Genomic DNA, 9,785 nt, shown 5'->3' with positions numbered 1-9,785 from the left:
CCCCGGGTCTGGCCGTTTCCCACAGGGCAATGCCAAGTGCAATGAGGGCTCTCTGTCCGAGGCGGCCGGGTCCAGCACGGCGGGGCCAGGCAAGAACTCTGCCGTTAAGGCCGCCAAGAAGGCCGAGAAGAAGCCTGTCGGGGCGGGCAAGGGCGCCAAGGGCGACAAGGGGCCGGCCAAGAAGGAGGGCGGCGCCAAGAGCAAGAGCGACAAGAAGAGGGAGTCAAAGCAGCCTGCAAACAAGGTGCGTGGGCAAAAGTGTATGCCAAGTTTGATCTTGTTTACATGCTTCTATTGAACTCTGCATGTGAGGCAGATGGACACCTGTGCTGCATAGAGGCACCTCACCCCAGCCAGGCGCCCTTCTCACAACAGCACTCAGTGCACCGCGAGTCCATCGCCGCCGCCCTCTGCCCGTCAACCACGCTCGTGCACAGACCACCTCAAGCGCTGCTGACAGCGCCGCCTCCACCGCCACGAGCAAGGACGGGGCGCCTGCCATCAACAACACCCCAGAGGAGGTGCGTTTCGTGGCGGCAAGACGGGCCTGGCATGATAGGCTGCTTCGTTGCCCGGCCTCACTTTCAATCTATGGGCGTTTTGGTGCAGCGAGCGCTACTGCGTTGCCCAACACTCCAGCAGCATTGTGGCCTTTGTGTCTGAGCAGGCCCCCAACTGACAAGAATGATTTGGGGACAGCCCCTTGCGCCGGGGCCAGTGAAACCCTCAATTGCCCCTCGCAATCGGATGCGCTGCAGGCTCCCGCCAGCACCTGCACCGCCCGGGGCGAGCCCACCGCGCCCGCATTCAGCCTCAAGAGCGGCAGCGCGGGCGCGTGCCGCTTTGCCGGCGCCAGGAGGGTCGCGGCCGGCAAGCCCCGCCCGGACAAGGTGAGACGAGGAGTGAGTTGTCCTGTGCTTGTGGGCCGCTGCTGTGTTTTGCCATGGGCGCAGGTAGGGCTGGTGCTGCTGCCCCCCCTGTAGCAGCTACTCTTGGTGTTGGACGGCACCAGTTGAGTTTCATGCAGTTGTGGCAGCTGGGCGCGTAACGCTTGCCTGCATTAACGGCTGTCGCCATCCTCGCGCCCCAATCGCTTGCAGGGCGCCGCTGGCAGGTGCGAGCACAAGGCGGGCCGTGGCAAGGTTGGCGTCAAGGCGTGCAAGCAGGCCGCGCCGGCCAGCAAGGCGGCCGAGGTGAGGGAGGTGGTGGCGTGGATGGTGGTGTGTGCCGGCCATGGCTCGCACACTCCGGGCTGCAGCAAGACGCGTGCCCAGCTGGTTGATCTCCCCCTCAGCTGCCCCCCCACCTGTTCACAAACAACCCCGCGTCCGGGCCCTCACCACCAACATTGTGCTCAGGCCACGGCCCCCCTCACCAACGGCGCCCCCATTGTGGAAGCCGCTGCCGAGGACGAGGGGATGGCTGTCAAGGGGACCCTGGATGAGGTGCGCAGGCTGTTGGGGCCATTACCAGGCTGGACTGCAGTGCTTTGGGGCACGTGGTTTTGTGGCACTGGAATAGCTCAGCCGCTGCTGCGCGGTGATAGTGTGCCCTGAGCCTGGGGCCATCGGCTCTGCCGCCGGCGGCTGTGCTGGCAACGACAGCAGTTTCCCTGGCCCCCTTGCGTCGCAGTGTGCTGCTATCACGCATCAACGGCTCAAATCGCCGCCACCTCACATTCTTTTCACAAATGCCTGCAGGTCGAGACGGCCTCCGCCACGCCCGACCATGTGACTGACAACACCGGCCCCGCCGACACGGCAGGCGAGAGCGCCACCATTGACGCCGCCACAGAGCCCGCCAACGTCGCCGCCACCGACGCCGCCACCGACGCCGCCACCGACGCCGCCACCGACGCCGCCACCGACGCCGCCACCGACGCCGCCACCGACGCCGCCACCGACGCCGCCACCGACAACGACTGCTGCAAGGGCGCCGCGGCCGCGGCGCCCGAGGGCAAGGCGGCCCCAATCGACGACAGCGGCAGCAGCGATGCCGCGGCCGGGGAGGAGGAGACAGTGCCCTACCGCGGAGCGGCCGCCGTCGCCCACCCCAGCTGTGACGCGGCGGACGACGCCGGCTGCTGCGCTGACACCGCCGCCACGGTCCCACTCGACGGCGACGGCTTCATCACCTGCCCCGCCAGCGTCAAAGACCCGGCTTGCGCACGCGCCTCCAGCTGCGGCGGCGGTGACGGCCCCGGCACGCCCGATTCCACCTCCGACTCGCGCCGCCCGGGGCCATTCCGCTGGGGCAGCGGCGCCAGCCGCCTGAGCAGCGCCAGCAGCGGCTTGGGTCGCCGCAGCAGCACCGGCAGCGGGGCGGGTGCCGCCGCCGCCTGCGACAATGACGGCGTTCCCGTCCCTCTCGCCGCGGGCGGTCGCCTCTCGTCCTGCGCCGGCCAGGTGCCGTGTGTGGAGGCTGCAGCGGCCCTGCCCGCTGCCGCCACGGCATCTGTACATCCACAAGAGCTCAATGTTGCCTCCTGCCTCACCAGCGCTGCGCTCCTGGAAGATCCATACACCTTCCAGGAGGACTTGGCCGCCGCCCTGCAGCCCGCCCAGGCCGCGCGCGCCGCCGCCTCTGCTGGTGCCGTCGACTCCGCGGCGAGCCCCGTCGCCGCGGCGTTTGATGCGCCGATCATCGATGCGCTCGCCGCAACGGTGGTGGACGGCATCGCCGCCGGCGGCAGCTCCGCCCTGCACATTGTGGAGGACGCGCGTGTTTGGGGTCGGAGCGTCGGAGATGTCATGTTCGTGGTCGCGGCCGCCGCGCCGCAGCTGCTGCAGGCAACGGAGAGCGCCGGATGCGGCGGCGACGGCGGCGGTGTCGCCCTGCCGTCCTTCCTCCTGCTGACGGCTCTGGCGGGCGCGGCCCCGCCCGCGGACGGCTCTGGTGTCGACGCCGCGGCAGCAGAGCGCCAGGCCCTGGTGCGTTTGCGCATGCCCGCGGCGCTCAGTGCCGCGGGCCTGACGGCAGCACCCTTTGGCGACGGCGCGGCGACGGCAGGGGCCGTGTCGCGCCGCGTGGGCGCGGTGCTGGGCGCCGCGCAGTCGGCAGCGCTTGCGGCGGGCGCCGCGCCGCCGTGGGCGGGCGCAGAGGCCGCGGCGGACGCGGCGGCGGCGGTTGCTGCGGCCGCCCTGCTGGATGGCGATGACGTGGCGGCCCTCTGCGAGGCAACGCAGGGCGCCGCGAGCACGCTGCTGGCCCCCGGTGCGCACCAGGCGCTGCTGCCGGCGCCTGTGATGGCGCAGCTGTGCCAGGCCTTGGCCACTGTGCACCAGGTGGACAAGGGCCTGGCCAGGCAGCAGGCAGAAGGGAGGGTGCAGCGGCTGCAGCAGCAGCTGGGGGAGAGGGGCGCAGAGGTGCGGCTGCTGGGGGAGAGGGTGGAGGAGCAGGCGCGAGAGATCGCCGCCCTGAGACAGGAGGCGGCGGCCACGCGTGCCAGGGTGAGGGCGTCGGCCGTGGTTGTCCAAGATGAGGAGCAGGAGGAGGAGCAGCAGGGCGAGGTGCAGCGGGAAGAAGAGGTGCGGGGAGAGGCGCAGCGCGCCGTGGTGGCTCCAGCGGCGGCTGAGCCGCCTGCGGCAGCCGTTGTCAGGCGGCGTCGCGGCTCAAGGCTGCGCTCGCTGGTGCGCTGGGGTGGCGCGGCGGCTGTGGCGGTTTGCTGCGGCGCAGCGTTTGGGCTGGCCAGGGCGCGGCGGCGCTGACGAGGCCGGGGCCTCAAGACAGACGAGAAAGGCACGCTATGGCCTGCGCATCACGCTGCATGGCGTGTTCCACCCCCTCAGCAAAGGTATCCAGACTTCAGGGGTTGTCTGCCTTGCCCCGGGCTGTCGTTTTGAATGCCTGTATAATGGCTGGTGCGCATGCTGCAGCCACGTGTGGCTGCGAGGCTGGAACAGAGAATGGGATCTGGCTGTTGAGATTCGCAGCGGACTCATTACGGTCTATTTCATCTTGGCCAAGCAAACACGTAAAAGCCTCCAATCAAACAGAACAGTAGCACCCAACAGCCACTGCGGAAGGGTGTGCGTCAGCGCCCCACATACATTTGCACAGCTGCCAGCTGATTCAATTCAGGCCAACTGAATTTCGTGCAATCTCAAGGTTGTGCAGGCGAACTCGGTCCAGAAATTCGTCGGCACAGCTGCGCCAGTGCAACACCCGCGGGTGGTTTTGTCACAGCCCACCACCAGTCAACCAGGACCGTCAATGAGGTTACCGTACGCACAAGTCTACCCTTGGTTGATGTTGCTGCAAATGCTGCACAGTGCGCGCTTCGATGCAGCGCCTGCTTCTGGTTGCCCCTTGGGCCGTTGGGCATCGGTTCGGTGCCAAGTGTGCAGTGCTGCTCCAGTGCCTCACACGGTGCCTGCTGGACACCTGACGAAGGGCCTCTGCCAAGGTGCCAGGAGTCTTGTGCTGCATGCATGGTGCCGGATTTGTGCTGAGCAGGCGCATATCACCGTTGGCATCCCGGATCACATTTTGCGATTTCAAAATCATCCATCGGCACCCAGCCTTGATTGGTGCACAGGCCACGCGCATGCTGATCAATAAAGCGTATTGATATGGGAAGAGCAACGGCAGCGGACGTGGTGCGCGCGGACCAGGAGGTCCCCGCGCTGTTCAATGCCGTGCAGCGCAGCGCAGCTGCCACCGATCGGTGCGCTAAGCACCTATGGCGGATAGCACAGCTGCGTCCAGAGGATGCCATACAGGCGCTCGCAGGCTGCGTCGACCTCGTGTTGACGGCGGGCCAGGTGCGCTGCGCCTCCCATTCCCTTGCTACACCGCAAAAATCACCGCTGCATGGCCATCGGCTCTCGCCGCACGGTCATTGTCGTTCCTTGTGACAGGAACATTACGCTCGCACACACGCGCGCGCACCTGCAGAAGTCGCCGCCCGCCGAGCGCTGCATTCGCTTCCTCGCGGCGATCTCCGCCGCCGCGCCGCCGACCGAGGCTGGGGAGGCGTTCGTGGAGGCCCTCCTATACAAGCTGGCCAGCCACCTCGACGCCGCGGACAAGGTCGTCCGCCTCCGCGCGGCGCACGCGCTCGCGCTGTCGCTGCACGCGCTGCCCCCAGACGCCTGCGTCGACGAGGCGCTCGCGCAGCGGCTCGCGGACGCGCTGCGGCTGCGGCTGCGGGATCGCGCGGCGGACGTGCGGCGGTGCGCGGCGCGCGCGCTCGGGCGGCTGCCGGCGGCGGACGAGGTGCGCGTGTGTACGCGTGTGCGCGCCGCAACTCTTTGAATCCGAAAACAGCAGGCGCAGCCAACGTCAAACTTCGCGGGACTTCAAGTGGCAGATGCCTCTGACGCCAAATCACCACCGCGTCGTGAGGAGCCGTCCCCTCCCTTTGATACCGCCCATGCCATGAATCAGTCGCCCCTGCGCCCGCCGCCCCGCCGCTGCCGCCCATACCCGTGGCGCAGGACGGGGGATACTCCGAGGACCCTGCCACATGCGCGCTGGTGGAGCGGCTGGGGCAGGAGAAGAACAAAGACGTCCGCGCGGCCATCCTGCAGGTGTGGGGCCGGGAGGAGTGGATTCATATGAAGGAGAACGGAGGGCTGCGCACGCCTCCTCTCACTGGGGGTTGTGGGGGAGGTCGGAAAGGCGCGGCAGGCCCGCATCAGCCTTCACGAGCCGTGAGGCCGCCGCCGGCCTGGCGGCCGGGTGCTGACCTGAACCCCGAGGAAACGGACACGTGCGTGCCGCACGGGACAAATGAATCGGTTCGACGCCGCAGGCCCTGCCGCTCGCCGCGGGGACGCTACCGGTGCTGCTGGAGCGGCTGAGGGACGTCGCGCCGGCGGTGCGGCGGGCGGCCGTGGCGCGGCTGGGAGCGGTGCCGCCCACGATGCTCAGGTGCGGTTGGTGTGTATGAGGGAAGGTGTCTTGTGTGTGGAAGGATGTGTGTGTGTGTGTGTGTGCTGGATGTGTGTTGGGGGGGCAGGAAGGTTGAGCGTGTGTGTGAGCGTATGTGTGTGTGTGTGTGTGTGTATGTGTGTGTGTGTGTACATTTCTGTGTGTTTCAGGAGTGTATTGGATGTGCATACGCGGGCCGCTTGTTTTTGCGCGCACCGACACGTCACGTTTCCCGCCGAGGCACCACCTGGGCAGCGCGGGTGTGGCTGCGGACGAGAGCGCACGGGCAGCTGCATTGATGGGACCAGCACAGGCGCCTGGGCCCCCCGCCGGCGGCGGACGACGCACCAATATGTCGCCGGCTCACAATCTTCTCATGTGCTGATTGCGTTTGCAGCATCAAGCAGCGCGCCCGCCTGCTGGCCGCCGGGCTCAGGGACAGGGACGCTTCGGTGAGCGGCCGGGGCGGCGTCATTCGGGGACGTGTCACCGCCCGCATCGCCGCTGTCTGTCACTGCGCAAAGCATGTTTGATGACAGACCGGGAAGCGGGACAGCCGGGAGGCAGGAGGCGGGGGGCATTTGGCAGGACGGCGGCCACGGACGTTGACCCGTTGACCCGCCTGCCGCTGGGCCGCCGGCGCGCCTGTTTGGTTGCAGGTCAAGGCGGCAGCCGAGGCGGCCGTCGCCGGCTGGCTGGCGGGGCCGTGCGGGGGCGACGCGCTGGCACTGCTGGAGTTGCTGGATGTGGAGACGTACCCTGGTGCGTGCCATGATCTAGATCTCAGATCTCAGATCTGGGCGGCACGGCGCACGGTCTCGGCTTGATCCTGCTAGCCAGAGTTTTCTTGTCCTCCTCCGCTCCCTTGTTCCTCCCTGCTTTCTTTCATTTCAACCTTCCTTCGTTCACGCGGCTCGCACCTTCCCTCCCTCCCCCAATGCCCGCTTTACTTCTGTTCCACCTGGCTCCCCACCTCACCCCAACCGTTCTCGCCACCCCTGCCACCCCGCGGTCGTTTGACTGTTTGACCTGCACACCCCAGATGAGGCCACCCTGGCACTTGATGCGCTGCTCGCCGCCGGCGCCCTCGACGCGGCGGCGCTGGCCAAGTCAGCGGCCGCGCGCGGCGGCGGGCTGCGGGGCGCCGCCGCGGCGGCGGCGGAGGCGGCTGCGGGCGGAGGGGAGGGCTGCTTGGCGGAGCTCATGCAGCCGGCGGAGGCGCTGATGTGGTGGGTGGCTCAAGACGCAGCATCCTGGGTGCCTGTGTCTGATGTGTTTGGGACTTGCTTGCTTCCTCCCTAGGATACCAGCCCCTGCATTCTGCAGCGCAGCAAAACACATGTCAATTTTGAATGAATGTGCGTCTCGTGCCGAGCCTGCGACGACTCGTTTCTCTACGCACTCGCGCCTGCGGTCACCGCGGCTGCGGCGCTGACGCGCGCGAACCTCACCCTTTCTCCAATTTCCGCTTTCTTCCCGTCGTGCGCGCGCGCGTATGCGTGCAACGCGACCGCCAGGCGCTGCGCCTGTGAGCGGCTGCAGCAGGAAGCGGTCGGCGAGGGCCTGGCCGCGGCCGCCACCACCGGCGCGAGCGCGGCGGTCCGCGCCGCCGCGGCGTCGCAGCGCCACGAGGTTTGGCTTGAGGGGGCTCCCAGGGCCGCCAACGTGAAGTTTACAAACAGCCCTTGCCCTCAGTCCTCCCGCATCCAGATCATGCCACAATAAAAATAGTCACCCACCAGCCTGATCACAATCTCACCTTTCACCATCCTCAGCCACCCATGCCTTGGGGTGACGCTTCCTCAACAAACTAACAATCATCACACTGACGGTGATGGTGCTGACGATTGGACATACGAAACATGCACAACTCCCCCACACACACACACATATACACGCACGCCACCCGCAGGCCCTTGAGTCTCTACTCCCGGAGTCCGCCGCCTCCATGGCGGCCCTCCTGCTGTCCCACGCCGCCGCCGGCCCGCGCGCCCGCTTCGCCGCGACCCAGCTCGCGCACATTGCCGCCACCTGCCTGGTGAGGGCCGCGGCCCCCTAGGGCGCGCACGCGCACTCGTAACTGCCACCGAGCTGCTTTCTCATGTGGAATCTGGGCAGCAAAGACAGCGTCCATACTCCACCATGCAGTTCCTTGGCTAGGTTCGAGGGAGCAAGGCAGAAATGCGGTGCATGCACGCCTGCCCACACGCGTGCTCCGCCTGCACGCAGCGGCGCCCCGCGTGCGCCCCGTGTGCGCCTGTCCAACTGCCGCCTTCCAACCCCGCTCACAGCCACCGCTGCAGCCGCAACGGTGGACTTTTGCCCCGTCTTACCTCCCCTCTCCCCACCCCTTTCCCTCTCCCCCCCCTTGCCCACCCCCTCTCTCCGCAGGACTGGGCTGATGCGTCAAGCCGCAGGGCGGCTGCGGAGGCCCTGCAAACCATCATCGCCCAGGATCCCAGGTGTGCACGCACGCACGCACGCGTGTGTTCGACGCGCTTGGGCGCGGGGGTGCGCGCGGCAGTTTGCGGCGGAGCAGGCGGGGGCGCGCGGCAGGCGTGGCCCCCCTCTCACGGACACCGCAGTCGCGGAAGCTGCTCCACAGCTTCACCTGCCTGTCACTGTTTGCAGCCAGCGGCGTGTCGCCAGTGTGAGCGATGCATTTCTTATGGGTGCAGTTGTTGCAACGTGATTCACGGTCGCTGGCTTCAGCCGCGCGGCCCGAAACGGCCCGAGCATGCGCAGCGAGGGCTCCTGCATCACGCGCGACGCTGTGCATGCGCCCAGTCCTGTTGCGACGGCGCCCCCGACGCCCGCGTCCCCCACGCCCCCCCGCTTTGCTGACGCCTCAGTGCCGAGGAGGGCGCCGATGAGGACGACAGCAGCGGCGGCGACGAGGATCCAGATGGCGAGGGCGGCCCGGCGGGGGGCGGCAGCGTGCCGCTGTTTGGCAACGGAGGGAACGGGTGCTACGAGGAGGCCCTCGCGGCTCTCGCGGCCGCGGTGCACGCGGGCGGCCAGCGGGAGCTGTGCGGGCGCCTCCTCGCCGGCGCCGGCGCGCTTGCGGCACGGGCGGGCCTGCTGAGAGGCGGCAGCGGCGGCGACGATGCGGATCCGACTGCTGCTGCGCCGTGCCAGTGGCTGCAGGTGCTGCAATATGCCTCGCTCGCGCTCCGCGCGCTGCCCGCGCGCCGCGCCGCGGCAGGCGGCGGCGGCGCGTGGGACGTCGCTGAAGGGCCGCTGACGCTGCAGCAGTTGTGGGACCGCCTGCTGCTGCCCGCAGCAACGCACGAATCCGCGCCCGTCCGCGCCAAGGCGCTCGAGTGCGTGTCGCTCCACTGCCTGACCGGCGCCCGCCCCGCGCCGGCGGCGCTGCCGGCGGCGGCGCTGCTGCTGCGGCGGGCGCTGGCTGGGCCGGAGGCGCCGGAGGTCGCGGCCTCGGCGGCGCGGGGGCTGGCGGACGTGTTTTTGGTACTCGGGCCGGTGGCGGTCGAGTCGGTCCTGCTGGCCGCGCCGGGGGCCGACGCTTCGGGCAGCGGAGGCGAGGCTGGCAGTGAGGGCGCCCCGGCGGGCGGGGGCGGGGCCGCCGACGGCCGTGGTGTGCTGCAGCTGCTGACGGCGGCGGCGACGCGCGCGCTCGGCGCGGGCGGGCGCGGCGCGGGCGGCAGGTGGGGCTCCCGGCGGGGCGGCGCGCGCTTGGTTCCCCGTCTCCGTGCCCGCCCTGTTGCCCTGTTGCCGGACGCCCCTCCTCATGGCGAATTCGAAGGGCCATGCAGCTTCCCGACACCCACGTCATTCATGCATGCCCACAACCTTGGCTCGACTCGTGCCTGTCAGATCACGCCCCAGCCATAGCGCCCCCCCAACACACACACACACACAAACTCACACTCACACATACACATATACGC

At 68.7% G+C, this 9,785-nt stretch overlaps 2 protein-coding genes across 2 annotated transcripts in view; both read left to right on the top strand.

Annotated features, from left to right (window-relative positions):
• The window catches only part of MNEG_7716 (hypothetical protein), a gene marked incomplete at both ends in the record, with an annotated part of 5,510 nt that extends 1,803 nt beyond the window's left edge, over nucleotides 1-3,707 (top strand). Inside the window, 6 exons of the mRNA XM_014043812.1 lie at nucleotides 26-244; nucleotides 438-521; nucleotides 759-890; nucleotides 1,101-1,193; nucleotides 1,359-1,445; nucleotides 1,701-3,707. Of these exons, the coding sequence (XP_013899266.1) occupies nucleotides 26-244; nucleotides 438-521; nucleotides 759-890; nucleotides 1,101-1,193; nucleotides 1,359-1,445; nucleotides 1,701-3,707 (2,622 nt within the window). The remainder of the gene's footprint in view (nucleotides 1-25; nucleotides 245-437; nucleotides 522-758; nucleotides 891-1,100; nucleotides 1,194-1,358; nucleotides 1,446-1,700) is intronic.
• An 864-nt stretch (nucleotides 3,708-4,571) lies between these two features.
• On the top strand, nucleotides 4,572-9,729 carry MNEG_7715 (hypothetical protein; the record flags this gene model as incomplete). Its single annotated transcript, XM_014043811.1, has 12 exons — nucleotides 4,572-4,666; nucleotides 4,860-5,217; nucleotides 5,439-5,531; nucleotides 5,756-5,874; nucleotides 6,272-6,326; nucleotides 6,534-6,636; nucleotides 6,917-7,103; nucleotides 7,392-7,506; nucleotides 7,787-7,912; nucleotides 8,266-8,336; nucleotides 8,727-9,542; nucleotides 9,651-9,729. 12 exons carry the CDS (start codon nucleotides 4,572-4,574, stop codon nucleotides 9,727-9,729), a joined length of 2,217 nt encoding a protein of 738 aa, XP_013899265.1.
• Between the last annotated feature and the right edge of the window lie 56 nt (nucleotides 9,730-9,785).

Source organism: Monoraphidium neglectum (genome assembly GCF_000611645.1).
Source record: "Monoraphidium neglectum strain SAG 48.87 unplaced genomic scaffold scaffold01393, whole genome shotgun sequence".
NCBI classification, from domain to species: Eukaryota; Viridiplantae; Chlorophyta; class Chlorophyceae; order Sphaeropleales; family Selenastraceae; genus Monoraphidium; species Monoraphidium neglectum.
The sequence above is the reverse complement of the archived record's forward strand: the minus strand, read 5'-3'. Positions and strand labels throughout refer to the sequence as shown.